The sequence below is a fragment of the Engystomops pustulosus genome, chromosome 2 (assembly GCF_040894005.1).
Source record: "Engystomops pustulosus chromosome 2, aEngPut4.maternal, whole genome shotgun sequence".
Classification (NCBI taxonomy): Eukaryota; Metazoa; Chordata; class Amphibia; order Anura; family Leptodactylidae; genus Engystomops; species Engystomops pustulosus.
The window spans coordinates 225,986,853-226,003,093 of NC_092412.1; the positions used below are offsets into that span (position 1 = coordinate 225,986,853).

The window sequence follows — 16,241 nt, forward strand, 5'->3', positions numbered from 1 at the left end:
AATCAGACTGTATTTGCGGTTTATACATATGTCGCTGCTTACACTTCTCTTACATAGATGAGGCAATTTATCAGTGAAATATTTCTGATTTTCTTAGCAGCCTCCACTCAGCATCATGTCAGCTAATGATGGGATGTCATTCCACATTACATCAATCTTATTATCCCAGTTATAGGACCAGATCTTTTGTTTGAACCTGTTTTCTTTTAGCTTCACTTAATGAGGGGATTGGTTTTTATTAGTCTCTCCAGTAGTGATGCAATGCAGCTTGACAGCATTTGAACATACTATACATTTTTTTCTGGTTCATAGAAAATATAACCTTTTTCTATGCTGTGTATTTGTGGGAGCTGCAACATGATATAAAAATTGATGAGTGATATAAACTACTCTAGATATCTACTTCTAGATAATAATTTTGAAACCTGATTTTATTTGGACTGTAAAACACCATAGGGAATTTGTGTAGTTGGAATTTGACCGCACATCACTGTCTGCACTTATTCATATATATATATTGCCAGGGGTGAACCTAAACTTTCTGCTGCCTGAGGTGAACTATACGATGGTGCCCCCTTTCAGTAGCTATATTTTAGGTGTGACATTGGATGTGATGAGACACTATTTTTAAGTGTCAGGTCCTGTTTAATAGCTGGTGACCGTGCCCTTACGGCTACCTCCCATCTTGCTGCAGTTGTTGCTGCCTGAGGCAAGAGGCTCAACTTGCCTCATGGATGGTGCACCCCTGCATATTGCACCCACTTTTTACAGTGCATCACCTTTTTTTGAGTCCAAGAAAGGCTCCATCTTGATCATTAGATTTGCCCTCCATTTTTTCTCCCTCCTTGATTTGCTATCAATCCCATGATGTCTCAGTTTAGTACGACATGACCATTTAGAGACAGAAACATCTCTGTGTCATGTGATTACCCCCTCTAGTGAGCTCCTTATTTATAACTGTTTAGGTGTTTCTCTTTGTACTTTTGGAGAGCCTTTGCTTGAAGACAAGTAAAAACCACAATGGCTCAAGTATAGAAACCATCTCATGCAGCTAATCAATAAACCGAGTGTGATAAAGATAGAAACTGCAAGAAAAAAGGACACAATGGAATACGAAAATACATTTCATGGGAAGCTTTACTTTTTGGATGGAGTGTACCTTTAATAAAAAAATACTCCTGATGTTCGATATTTGACATGTTCCTCCATGTTTCCTTTGTTGGCTTCTAACCAACCAAAGATGGGAGGAGCAAGTGCTTAATAACTTAATATGAAGACTTTCCGGCCTTTGTTAAATTGATCATTTGTTAGTTTTCACAGCCGTACACTTTATGCTTTGAACACTTCATTGCTCCATGATGACGGATGCTATAAGTTTCCCTCTAGGCTGTTTTTTAAATTTAATTAAATCGATAAACATTGATTTTTTTACAGTTTCGTGGCAAATGGATGAAGTTATATTCTTTTTAATGGAGTTACAATGCTCTGTTACCCATGTCACATGTTTTAAAAACTTGGCCGTTCAGCATTCATCTACTGTTGAAATCAATAGGATTTGAATCTACTATACGGAAAAGTCCCTATAGCAGATATCAACGAGTATTGAAATCGAAAAGGACTGTTACCTAACACTCGGTACCACCTTATGTACAGGTAAAAGTCTGATACTAGACCATAAAGTCAAACCCAAATCAGCCATGAGGGAGAAAGGCCAGTGCAGTCAACCAAAAAGATTTCTGGGTCATCTGAACTCCCCAGAAACAACCAGAACCTGAGGAAATGGAGTGATGAGCCATGTAACATACTTTAAAGTCTGGAAATGCCTTCTGCTCCAAACCCTTAAGACAGTGTGATTTTGCCAGTAGAAGCTAAGATCTACCAAAACCCCAAATAAAGGTCCCTTGGTGGAGCTAGAATTTGAATCCATTTTATACACCTGCAATGATACAAAGATTTATTGTGACTTTCCAATTTTGAATTTCTTTCCCGTACTATGGACCAATGGGCATCTTCCTTCATTTTGGTTGCCAGCTATTGGATCAACAGGAGTATAGATAGGAATTGATGGACCTATATCTTTATTCAGGCTCATCTTCTATATATACTCGTACTATCCACTATCAACATAAATGTGCATGCTTGCATTAAAGGGAACCTGTCATCAGGTTTTCACCACTAAACCTAATGACAGGTTCTCACAGAAGTCTTCATACTACCCCCCATGATGTTTTTGTTGTATAAAAATCCATAACTTAGATCTGTCTAAAATCACTTTAAAAAATTAGCTGGCATCTGCCAGGAAACTTAACAAGTTTTTATTATTCTCAGCTCCCTCATTCCCTCCTTCCACAGGAGTTGAACTTAAGAGAATTCCTGAGAGAGAGATACATAAGGGAGCTGATTTCTCTTTAGAAAGTCACACACAGCCAACGTCTCTCTTAACATCCTCATTCTTCCTTCCCTCAGGACTTCTCTTCAGCAAGTCACACACAGCCAACGTCTCTCTTAACATCCTCATTCTTCCTTCCCTCTGGATTTCTCTTCAGCAAGTTACACACAGCCAATGTCTCTTTCAACTTACTCATTCTCCCTTCCCTCAGGAATTTTCTTTAGGGTGTCATACAAAGCCAACATCTCTCTCAACTCCTTCATTCCCCCCACTTCAGAAAAGAGGAAACCGAGCTATGTCACATTGTTACTCGGATGAAGAGAAAACATGCTCCTGTGATTCTGTGCCAGCTGCTTCTTTCAGATTTTAACTAGATCTGAGCTATGGATTTTTATACAGGAAAGGTATGGGGCACAGTATGAAGACTTCTGTGGGAACCTGTCATTAGTTTTAATAATAAAAACCTGATAACAGGTTTCCTTTAACCAATTGTACACATTTGTGGTGGAGAGGGAGGTTGTTCAGCCAAACCAGCTGATGGCTTTCTCAATGCCTCTATATATCACTTTGTTCTAAGAACTAGAGTTCCAGAGAAGCTTCATCCCCTCATAGGCTAAAGAAAACAGTTAAGATCAGGTTTCGGTCTATTATTGAATCTAAATAAATAAAAGGCGCACACTTGAAGCATCTGTCTCGATTAGACCACGAAGCGTGCCCTGCCATGATTTAATTAGTTTTCTCTATCCATAGATAAATATTACTTGATTTCAACCGTAAAAATTGAATTTCCTTTCATCCGTGTATTTTGTCCTTACAGGTCTGGGTGGATGCAGCAGCACAGATCTTCTTCTCCCTGGGCCCAGGGTTTGGAGTTTTACTGGCCTTCGCTAGCTACAATAAATTTCACAACAACTGCTACCAGTTAGTATTGTGTGATCATTGTCCTTCACTTTCCTGGTGATTTTATTTTTTAAAGGTCCTGAAATGGCTCTTGTGTACATGTGTATTGAGAGCATTAAGAGATTTACAAGGATTGAAGGTTCTTGTCAGTATAACCTTTGGTGGGTGGTTTGGGTGACCATGGGCCCTCTAGAAGGCTTGGGCCCGGGGCTACCACCCAAACCACCCACCAAAGGTTATACTGACAAGAACCTTCAATCCTTGTAAATCTCTTAATGCTCTCAATACACATGTACACAAGAGCCATTTCAGGACCTTTTAAAAATAAGGATTATAATATAGGTGGTTTGGGTGACCATGGGCCCTCTAGAAGGCTTGGGCCCGGGGCTACCACCCAAACCACCTATATTATAATCCAATACTGCCTACCAATACACATAATATACAAATCAGAGAAAATAGGTCCACAAATGGTCCATTCAAAAACCAACAGAACTGTGAAATATTACATATATTTCACATGCGTTAATATCACTTGTTTGCACGTCATAATCTGTATATGATTTGGACACTTGTCCTGAATATTTCTATGTTTATCCCAACTTGATCCATACATGTGTTATACATTACAGAGATGCACTGGTGACAAGTACAGTAAACTGTATGACCAGTTTTATATCGGGCTTTGTCATATTCACTGTACTGGGATACATGGCTCAAATGAGAAACTTGGATGTTTCAGAAGTTGCCAAAGATACAGGTAAGAAATGTTTTCTAGATGTTTCTAGACCGTTTTCCTTATAGTATTTCCATATGGCACAACTCCACTGATACCAGCATTGGATTGGTTGGAAAGCTAACACCACAAACCCAACCTAATAGTAGTTTTTAATTTTTCTCTTCTGTCAGTCACTAATCTTTTATTGATTCAGCAACCCATCAAAGCTCTTGTCTGGGATCACAGATTTTTAAATATAAGTCCAAGGGGGTATAAAAATAACATCCAATCTATACTAAACCATCTCTGGCACTCTGATTCAGCATAGCAGCAGTTTCAGGCTGTAGCAGGTCTATGTTAATTCATCACTGGGACTTTGATTCAGCATGGCAGCAGTTGCAGGCTATAGGAGGTCTATACTAAACCATCACTGGGACTCTGATTCAGCATGGCAGCAGTTGCAGGCTATAGCAGGTCTATACTAAACCATCACTGGGACTCTGATTCAGCATGGCAGCAGTTGCAGGCTATAGCAGGTCTATACTAACCCATCACTGGGACTCTGATTCACCATGGCAGCAGTTGCAGGCTATAACAGGTCTATACTAACCCATCACTGGGACTCTGATTCACCATGGCAGCAGTTGCAGGCTATAACAGGTCTATACTAACCCATCACTGGGACTCTGATTCACCATGGCAGCAGTTGCAGGCTATAGCAGGCCTATACTAACCCATCACTGGGACTCTGATTCACCATGGCAGCAGTTGCAGGCTATAGCTGGTCTATACTAACCCATCACTGGAACTCTGATTCGGCATGGCAGCAGTTTCAGGTTGTAGCAGGTCTATACTAACTCATCACTGGGACTTTGATTCAGCATGGAGGCAGTTGCAGGCTATAGCAGATCTATACTAACCCATCACTGGGACTCTGATTCAGCATGGCAGCAGTTGCAGGCTGTAGCAGGTCTATACTAACCCATCACTGGGACTCTGATTCACCATGGCAGCAGTTGCAGGCTATAGCAGGTCTATACTAACCCATCACTGGGACTCTGATTCACCATGGCAGCAGTTGCAGGCTATAGCAGGTCTATACTAACCCATCACTGGGACTCTGATTCAGCATGGCAGCAGTTGTAGGCTATAGCAGGTCTATGCTAATTCATCACTGGGACTCTGATTCACCATGGCAGCAGTTGCAGGCTGTAACAGGTCTATACTAACCCATCACTGAGACTCTGATTCAGCATGCCAGCAGTTTCAGGCTGTAGCAGGTCTATACTAACCCATCACTGGGACTCTGATTCAGCATGGCAGCAGTTGTAGGCTATAGCAGGTCTATACTAACCCATCACTGGGACTCTGATTCACCATGGCAGCAGTTGTAGGCTATAGCAGGTCTATACTAACCCATCACTGGGACTCTGATTCAGCACGGCAGTAGTTACAGGCTGTAGCAGGTCTATACTAACCCATCGCTGGTGCTCTCATTCAGCATGACAGCAGTTTCAGGCTGAAGCAGGTCTATACTAACCCATCTTTAATGCTGATATTCAGCATGGCAACAGTTGCAGGCTGTAGCAGGTCTATACTAACCCATCTTTAATGCTCCGATTCAGCATGGCAGCAGTTGCAGGCTGTAGTAGGTGTATACTTACCCATCTCTGGTGCTCTGATTCAGCATGTCAGCATTTGCAGGATGTAGTGGGTGCATGACTTTATTTTTTCCGAAAAGTTTTTTATAAATCATAAGAGGGGAAAAAATGCACCTATTGAACAGATATGAATGGAAAACTTCTATCTAGGGTCTTACACAAGGATTTTGTGGAAAATGCTTTAAAATTGCAATAATGAGGCTCTACCATGTACTAAGTGAGAGAAAATATACCTGTATATATAGCTGCAAAGGGGTTCCCTATGTCTGCTTCCACTCTTGTACCCGGCAGAAGTTTTAGGTAAAATATTACGTTATATGTGTTGAATTCACTGCCCATGATGTCAAGCCTGTTGTCATTGTGTAAGTAATACTATGATCTCCTCCTTCACATACGGAAGATGCGATTCTGCAGATGTGTGCACCTTATTTCTTTCCTTATGGCGGTCAATCTGTTGAGTGATCATGTAGTAAATACATAAGAACTCAACAGGCAACTACATTAGTCATTCATGTTAGATTATCAGTGGTATTTCACTTTCCAGGACCTATTTATACCAGTCCAAGGCATCGGCCAGGGTGGAGATTACAGATGGGTTAGTCTGGCTTAGTCTGCACATTTTACTGTCAGAGTCATTGACCATCAAATCATCCAGTGAACTGCAAACTATTTCAGATATCTGACTGATGTAGGAAGACAGTGTAAACACCCAGCGCTCGGTGTCCTTAATGAGGACAACAACATCCCCCAGCTATGCAGCCAAAGTAGTATCAGGGAGAATATAGTATCCTATAGTCTATCACAGTATATACGTGTGTATGGTACTTATGTTACATGTGAACCTCATTGCTGAAATTAGATCATGTAATGGAAGTCTGCAAAACCCCTTAATCCCCTCTATTTTTGCTGAAGTCCTTACTGTCAGTCCTTAAATTCTTTTTTGAAGAGTTAAGGTCCATGACTGTAGTGGCAAAAGATAGATTATTTGGCTCTTTAGAACGTTTTTGATAGATGTTATTTTTTTTCATTGATGTTTCATTTTGATGAAAATGTTGTTGACTAATAGCTGTATAAACCTACAATTAAAGTAAAAAGCTGCGTCAGATTTATCATTCATCATGAGCCACAGTGATAAATCTGCCGTAGTCTGTCAAGTTTTAGTTTACACTGTGCAAATATTGGTCAGTGTTATGAAAGATCCCTATTGAATAAGATATAATACTGTTAGAGTGGCAGTTATTTACTGATAAGCAATGACCTTTCATTCATTTATCATCAGCAAGTGTGACCACCTCTGTAAAAGCAGAAGATTTGGTATTTTTCTGGTCTAAAATATGGAATTGTGTTTTAACACAATATCCAGTAGATAAGTCAGCTGTTTCTGACAATCAGTCTTGGATTACTTATAAGACCAAATAATTCACATTGAGAAAGACTGTGAGTAGGAAGCATTCAATAGAGTTGACAATCTTCCCAGGACACTACAGGCCTCTGTCTGTATTTAAATTACTAAATTAATGACACCTAAATTATTAGATTATTGATCGAGAGTTGTCAAGCGAAGGGTGGTCAAAGAGAAAGCCTCTTCTTTCTAAAAGATGGCAACACTTTTTAAAGGGTTTCTCCATCCATACTGGAAAACCCTGTGTGGACCGGTGAGGGGAAAAGAAAGATTAGTGTTACTCACGTCTCTCCAGCTCCCTGAATCTGTATCAGACTGTTCTGTCACACTCTTATCACTACTGGCTGAGCCAGAAGTGTTGTAGGTCAAGAAGGTCAAGTGGATGTAGAAGTCAATCAGTGGCCTCAGCAGAAGAGAGACGTCACAGTGACGTTGGTGTCCTCTGTTGTGACTTCTTAGACCACTGATTGGACTCTGCGATCTATCGGTCAACTAAGCGTCTCAACAAAAGGATAGAGTGGCGTGACACGAAAACAGAAACTCAGTGGGTGGAGTAGCTTTTATTTTTTCTTGTCCTCACTCATGCACCCATAGCATTTTTCATTAATGATAAATGAGTGTAAACATGGCCAACTTCTTTCCACATTATGTGTAAAATTCTCATCTATTATTTATTTTTGCCTGATAAGTATCTTTGAAATTGTCAATTTTCATCAACTTTCGACTAATGTTAATAAGCCGCCCCTATGATTGTCCGGTTCATAGTTGAATTTTGGTATGAACATCTGCCTAGTGTCCTCCAGAGAAGAGACAATGTTATCAGCTTGAGGCGCCTTCCAAGAACTCTGGTTCTGATAAAGTAACACTGTGTCATGATCATTTTTTTTAGTTGGCGATTATGTCCTTGCAGAGAGGAAATGAAGATAGAGACTATGAGTGATCTGTACTATGTGAAGTATTTGCAGAAGATTCCTGAGCTCACTGTAGCCTGATAATCTTATCATCACACTGGGTCACCATGAGGCTGACAAGATATATTGGCTATGAAAACGTGATAGTACAGATTATATAACAGCAGTGCAAGCTTAAACGTATGAACATGACTGAATAGCTTTATCTATAATAATTATTCTACCATAGAATGATCATCCATAACATTAAGCTGTGCTAATTATAGTGTAACAGTTACCTCATGGCACCAAAACATCTCTGACACAGTCCACATGTTCCACCAGCCGAACTTGACCAAAACACTGTTGGTGGTGCTCAATGACCCCACATTTTGATGGGTAAAGTTAAGATATTACCTTCTACATGGTACACTCCTTGGCCACAATAGGTATGCAGGTCTTTATGTGCAGCTGCCACAACATATGTAGAATAAACTGTTTAATCCAGGTGCCGTATATTTTATTTTGCATACTTTCTGCATACTCTCCATCTGGCCCGAAACACCATGACAACTTCTCCTAGCTCCGGAGTTTGGTATCTCTGTGCTTTTCAAGCACATGCCTAGATAAAATGATTAGTTTTCCCATCATTTACATACTACTCATTCTAAAATCCCTTTATTAAATCCCAATCCCAATTAAATCCCAATCTAAATCCCAATTAAATAGCGGTGTGCCAAAAAATAACCTTTTTATGATTTTGTCCCTTTGCTGTCAAAGTGTGCCATATAAAATAATGATGCTCATTCCATATGATGGCCATACACTATATGACCTGCAGAAGGTATATGCACCATGAGAGAACATTATAATCAGATGCATATATTTACAATATTTTAAAATAAAAGTTATTATGTCTTCACTCTCAGGGGGAGATGTATCATAAGTCTCTTAGAGCACAACTATTCTAGTGGCCCCTGGCAACCATTCAGAGTTCAGCTTTCATTTCCCCACAGCTGTTTATAAAATTAAAGCTGAGTTCTAACTGGTTTCCATGTGCAACTAGAACAGTTTTACCCCAGAAACTTGATGATAAATCTGCCCCCAGTGTGCATGTGTTGCACCTCTTGTCTAATGGCTAGATGGTAAGGAGTCAGTGGTAAACGAAATCTGTAGTGAGTAGCATACAGCACAACCCACGTGCACTGAGAATGGAGAAGGGGCGGACTGGTCTTCAGGGTGGGAGCCCACCGCTGGAACGTGAGAATTGCTTGCTGCGGTAAGCTTGACGTCAGCGGCGGGAGGGAGAGGGCACTCAGCACTCTATCCTGGCAGGGAGCCAGGTAAGCATAAACAAATGATTATAAATAAATAATATTGTTCTGTAAATAAGACAAAAGCAGCTTTGGTATGATGATATAATATGCTTTTAGAATCTGTCATCATTGAAAAATTACCTACATGATAACAGGTTCCCAGGGGCGTAACTTGAGGGGATGCAGATGGTGCGGTCGCACCAGGGCCCAAGTGGCTTAGGGGGCCCATAAAGTGTTACTTTCCCATATGAGACTAGTACTATAAACAATACATTAAAGTTGGGGGCCTGGCACAGACTTCGCACTGGGGCCCATCAGCTTCAAGTTACGCCACAGCAGGTTCCCTTTACGTTGCTGCACTCTGATGCTTTGTGATTGGTGCACTCTGCTTCCAGTCCATTAGACAATTAGGGATGATCTCACATACATCAAACATAACCATTGAGGCCGCCCATTGGAATGCCCCTAAACTGGACAGGCACCTACTTTGAAATAGGGTCAAATAATATCAAGAAGTAATTCAATTCCTCAGATACACATTCAGACGCTGTACTATTGCTTTATGCAATGTTTTCTTGCATCATATATACTAAGCTTCATACACTTGTAATATCTCTTATTCCAGGACCCAGTCTCCTATTCATCACCTATGCAGAGGCGATAGCCAACATGCCAGCGTCCACCTTCTTTGCCATTGTATTTTTCTTAATGCTGATTACACTTGGACTGGACAGTACGGTAAGAGAAATACCAGCGTAGACATATCGCCTGCGGTGCTACAGATGTGCTCAGATGTGTTTGAAGCTTCTTCTTCCTTTGAACATTTATGGCCACATTTTTTTTTTTTGTATGAAAATTAAACATTAGGAATGATGGCCCTGCTCACAAGAGCTTATGAGAAGAAATAACTGAAAGATTTTTCTTAAACGGGATCACATCTTGGGGGCTCCCGCTATGCTAAGGGGCTTTGCAATCACAACAAGGCAGTGGAAAATAATTTCAGCAATATCTGAGCTGCAAAAGCGAAGCCTTCCCTTCTGAGCATTGATGTGTCCCCAGGCAGTGGATTGAGTGTCACACGCTGAGCCAGGGGCATAATTAAAGGGGGCAGAGGATTTGCTCGCAACTAGGCCCAAGAGGCAGTTTAGTAGGACAATAAGGTGTCTCTTTCCTATATGAGATGACTAGTTCTATAAACCATACATTATAGTTGGGGCACAATATTTTTGGCTCAATGAAACACTACAGGTTTTTAAATGCATCAAAAGATGAGCTTCAAAAGCTAAACGTCCTTTAGGTGATCCCAATTTTTACAGACTTACAGATTTTAGTAAATTGTGTTAAACTTCCTTACTGTGAGTATTTTTTGGAACATCTGCATATAAAGACCCATCAAAGTCACTGAATTGTTTCCTTAAAATATATATACACGTTTTTTGAAATTTTCTTGAAAATGTTGCCAGTATTTCTATATCTGAGAAGTGACGCATTTAAAAAAATGCACTTTTTCCTATATTTTCACCTCTCTAAAAACCTCTCTTGGGTAAGAGTTATAAAAGTTACTAACCCATAAAGTGACACCTGTCAGATTTGAAAAATGGGGCAATGGCTGCAACTGGTTGTGTCCTTAAAGAGGTTTTCCCTCAAAAAAAGTTAGGTCCTATCCACAGGATAGGGCCTAACTTGCTGCTTGGTGGGGGTCTCAGACAGATCACGAGAACGGTGGTCCGATTAACCCCCGTCGAACCCCATGTTGTTCCATAAGATGAGTGGAGCAGCCGGTCGTGCATGGCTGGGCTGCCCCGTTCTTCTCTATGGAGCTTATGGAGATTGCTGAGCGCTGTACTCTATCCTGTGGATAGGGCCTAACTTGTTTTGTGGTAAAACCCCTCTAATGGGTAAAATACGTAACAAAATAGTGATATCTAATTTTATGGATTATCATGTATAACCATGTTCTCTGTGTAGTTTGCAGGACTGGAAGGTGTTATTACTGCAGTACTGGATGAGTTCCCACACGTTTGGGGCAAAAGACGAGAACTTTTTGTCTTCCTTTTAATTACCCTCTGCTTCCTCGGTGCCCTATCTACCCTGACATTTGTAAGTAAGAACAATGCCCCAATCCACAGAGATGTGTGTTTGCTATTTATTACTGTGTATTTTTAAGCATAGAATTGGTGGCGGCGATGAGGACAATGTGGTTGTTGGAATAGAGAGATGAAAGTGAACTTAATGAACTTTGTGGTTCTTTAAATAACTACAGAGAACTTTCACAGGGAACACTTGATATTGAATTTTAGCCAATTAGGTTGATAAAAAGCTGCCAAGTTCCCGCTCATGCCCAGATGTGTTTAAGGCCAAAAGAGAGAGTTATTCATAACAATACGGTATTATATTTAACCATTCAATGAATAATAATAGTGTCAAAGATATGCTACATTGTTTTTCTGTAAAAAGGGATGGTCAAGATTTCCACCAAAACTTTGTGTCTTGCTAATAATAAAAAAACAACTTGGATATGATTGGTGGCTAGATTGCATATATACTGTAAATATAGTATTATACTATACATATACATAGTATCACCATACCATACATTTACTAGTCATATATAGTACTGCTATATCATACATATAAATAATAACTATATGCATATAAATAATACACATTCAAATAATAACTAATATTTTATATGTACAGGCAGTCCTGGGGTAACGTACAAGAAAGGTTCTGTAGGTTTGTTCTCAAGTGGAATTTGTATGTAAGTGGGAACTGTATGCAGGGCCGGTTCTAGAGAAAGTGGGGCCCTGGGCAAAACTAAAAGTGGGGCCCCAAAATAAAACTATTTTATGACCAGTCACAGTCAGCAAGAGGCTCCTTTAGTTTGGTAAAACAAACTGTAATATGGAAGAATTTTATAGGAGATAGATAAATGATAGAGAGGTTTATGGGCAGCACGGTGGCTCCGTGATTAGCACTACAGCCTTGCAGCGCTAGTCAACATCTGCAAAGATTTTGTATGTTCTCTCTGTGTCTGCGTGGGTTTCCTCCGGGTCCTCTGGTTTCTTCCCACACTCCAAAAAATTACTGGTAGGTTGATTAGACTGTGAGGCCCATTGGGGAGAGGGACCGATATTTTCTGAAAGCAGACACTTGCCCCATTTTCAAAATTGCATCAAAGATTTTATAGACATAGGCGCCTTCATGCAATTTTGATTCAAATTGAAACATTTTATTAAAAATACTTAAAATTTGACTTTGATGGCAGAAAAATTGATCCAAACATGGACATTTGTAGAGTTCACAAATGTGCCCTATTGATATGTTCACATGAATAAATCCACATAATATCACTAAAACTGTAATAACTAGATATCTGCTTTTCAGCTAGACATTTTTAGACAGTCACAACCTGCAAAATATATCAATAAAACAGAATAAAAAGTAAAGGCGCCATAAAACCTATAGAATTTTGAAAGTAGACAAACAGGCGATACATTTGGCAATTCAAAATTTCCTCTAAAATATGTACAAATCCTGATATTTATATAAAGAAAATCTACTTTCCTAAAACAGTAAGATGTGAGGAGAGCATACATACCCCACATGTGTATATTCACCAAAATATGCAGCAAAGGGAACTGCAGAAAATTCACACAGATGTATCATTGTCTGTTCCTTACACAATGGTAAACCAAATAATTAACTATATATCCATTAACCAAGCTAATGAGATAATAAAAGTCACTTATAGATGTGCGCCAGTGTATTAGCTGCACAATAACAGAACCCTCCGCGCTTCATAAGAATGAGAGTGAGAACGTCATAACATCGGTGGAAATAATGGAGGATGATGCGAAATAAAAACTTTATTCCAGGACATGTGTGTTTTTGGTGTTACATATAACTTTATGGACACGTTCTGGTCGCTGTGTAGTCACATTAAGCGAAGAGGATTGAATGTACATCGTATCAGTCAATTTTCCCAACTAAAAATAACTATCACAAAATAAAAGGGAATAAGAGAGAATGGGCCACATTTATCACTTTTGTGCGCCAAAGTGTAGTAGTTGCGCCTAAATTCTGGCGCACTGTTTTCCAGAATTATCACAAGCTACAACCATCTGTGATAAGTATATTTCCTGCCTCTTATTAATCACTTTACTTTAACACAGTTTAGGCGCAGTTTAGGCGTAATGTTAGATTCAGGCACTTACATGTAATCCTGCTGCAAGCTCCTCTCTGCTTCTCCCACAGCCCAGAATGAAGATAACCCTCACAGCAGCACCCAGGTGTGTGACACCCAGCACCCAGTGACCTCCTCAGCAGTGGCTTCTCCTGGAGGGGATCCCCCAGTGCTGGTCTCCTGCTGCACCCCTGTAATTCTGGGTGAGGGTATCCCCCTCAGACACACTGGTGATGCTGTGCAGAATTACATGGGGGACACTTGTCAGTAATATGTGCAACATTCTGTAACGTTCTCTTCTCTCTTGCTTTGAGCTCAGGATTCTGCAGAATGTTTTGTAAATAGAAGGTGATGAAGTGTAAATAAAGTCTGCAGCTCCTGTCTGCAGAGTATCTAATGACTGTATTATCTGTACTAGTGTCTGCAGAGTATCTAATGACTGTATTATATGTACTAGTGTCTGCAGAGTATCTCATGTCTGTATGATCTGTTCTAGTGTCTGCAGTGTCTGATTGAGCTTTGCTGCTAGAAATGAGCTCTTCTGCAAAGGGGCTCAGTGCTTTCTTCTCAGATAACGCCACCTTTGGGCTGGAGTGTTTTTGTGCCCGTTTTTGCGCCTAAATGAAAAGTCGCAAGTGATGAATATCATTAGGCGCATCAAAACATCTGGATTGCTAGGATAAATGAGGGAAAGCTGGTTATTTTTGCTGCGCAGCTAGTTTGGCATTTAGTCGCAAAAATGGCACAAAAACGGTGCGCCTGAATGAAAAGGCGCAAAAACAACAGGAAAAAACGATTGATACATGTGGCCCAAAGTGTGTTCTTAGATTTGCATAGAGAAGGGTTAAAAACATGAATATTAGTTGATATTATCCCTTCTCAAAATGTAGTAACATATAAAGTGAATATTTCCATTATCTGTGAGGTGCAGCAGCTCCTGTGTGCAGCAAATGCTCCCTGCAGCCTGATGGCTAAGAATCTGGAGATGGGGGAGACACTTCAGGGGGCTGTATCTCTGGTTCTGTGACACATAGAACCTCACTTCTTTTTTCCTATGAAAGAAGAGAGTCTCCTCTTTTATATGAATCTAAATTTGTGTTTCTAAAATGTAGGAAAACGGAGATATTTATATATAAAAATGGCACCTGATATTCTCACTTTAAACCTGAATATCTCTGGATCCATAGCACCTAGAAACAAAATTCAAGATTCATTTGAAAGAAGAGATTCTCCCCTTTCTCCCCGGGGGCCCTGGGCCACCTTTGCCTACCCATAGCGCCGGCCCTGACTGTATGTTTTATAATTGTAGCTCCAGACTAAATTTTTTTGGTCTCTGCGACGATTTTATATTTTAAAAATGTTGGGTTGTCATAAGAATCAGGATTAACAATAAAGCTTAATTACAGACGCCTGTGATAACTGTTATAGCTGATTATTGTAGCCTAGAACTAAAGTACAATAAATTACCAATATCCAGAGGGCCGGTTGTAACTAGGGGTCGTCTGTAAGTCAGGTGTTCTTAAGTAGGGGATCGCCTGTATTTAGTAGGGCTTCACTACACAGAAAAGTTTTATTTCTATGCCTTACAAATACGCTGTACTTTTACATAACTATCACAACTATAATATCACATCTATAATCATAACCACTTATATTATTTCTCCACCACTGCAGATACAAGAGCTTTTGTTATCTGTTCATAGTGAATTGAGATGGAGTGACCCCTTTACTGCTGTTTACATAGACGTATAATATTATTTTAGAAGAAAAGCTACAGGGGGCTTTGATTTAGTCGAAATGAAACTTTGACATTTTTAAACTTGTACAATAGTCAGCACAAGTGCACAGGTGGGTTATCTGAATGAGGAGGCGCTGACAGCCATAGCTAGTGGGAAAGCACTCCGGATATTGTATGACAGATAACACAAGGATATTAGGAATGATGGTGGTACAGCGCAGGTGTGAGGGGTAACCGAGACAATAGACGCTCATTGTAGCTTGGTGTTTGAATTAGTGTTATTACAGGCAGTCCCCGGGTTACATACAAGATAGGGTCTGTAGGTTTGTTCTTAAGTTGAATTTGTATGCAAGTCGGAACGGAATTTTATCATTGTAATCCCAGCCAGAACTTTTTTTGGTCTCTGTGGCAATTGGATTTTAAAAATGTTGGATTGTCATAAGAACCAGGATTAACACGAAAGCTTCATTACAAACACCTTTTATAACTCTTAGAGCTGATCATTGTAGCCTAGGACTAAAGTACTAAAGTACAATAAATATCCAGAGGTCCGTTTGTAACTAGGGGTCGTATGTAAGTCGAGTGTTCTTAAGTAGGGGACCGCCTGTACTTTGTTTTACTGCAAAGTGGATGTCTGCTTTCATGAGCATTATGTCATGTATAGCTTAGAACAGTGATGGCGAACCTTTTAAAGACAGGGGCCCAGATTTATTAAAGCCCCTGCACCAGTTTTTGCACATGTATTTATAAAGTGTCCGCGACACATTTGTGTCATAGCCGCACTATTCTACACTGAAATGGGTGTTCCGGCGCTCAGTTGGACCGTGCAACACATTTATCATGCAGTGTCCGACAGAACTGTGTCGCATGCTCTATGTTAAAAAAAAATTCGTGCACTTTGTTGGGGAAGTGCAGGGGGTGCTAGATGTATAAAGAAGTTGTGCCAAAAATCATGAATCTGGTGCACCCGGCACAGTTTGCACTGCTTTTGATAAATGTAGACCAGGGTGCCAAAACTACAACCAAAATCCACTACTTTAT

At 40.1% G+C, this 16,241-nt stretch overlaps 1 protein-coding gene across 1 annotated transcript in view; it reads left to right on the forward strand.

The window, feature by feature from the left end:
* Positions 1-16,241, forward strand: part of SLC6A4 (solute carrier family 6 member 4) — a 77,224-nt gene that overhangs the window by 37,847 nt on the left and 23,136 nt on the right. Inside the window, exons 7-10 of the mRNA XM_072138344.1 lie at positions 3,207-3,310; positions 3,922-4,049; positions 9,902-10,014; positions 11,245-11,376. Of these exons, the coding sequence (XP_071994445.1) occupies positions 3,207-3,310; positions 3,922-4,049; positions 9,902-10,014; positions 11,245-11,376 (477 nt within the window). The remainder of the gene's footprint in view (positions 1-3,206; positions 3,311-3,921; positions 4,050-9,901; positions 10,015-11,244; positions 11,377-16,241) is intronic.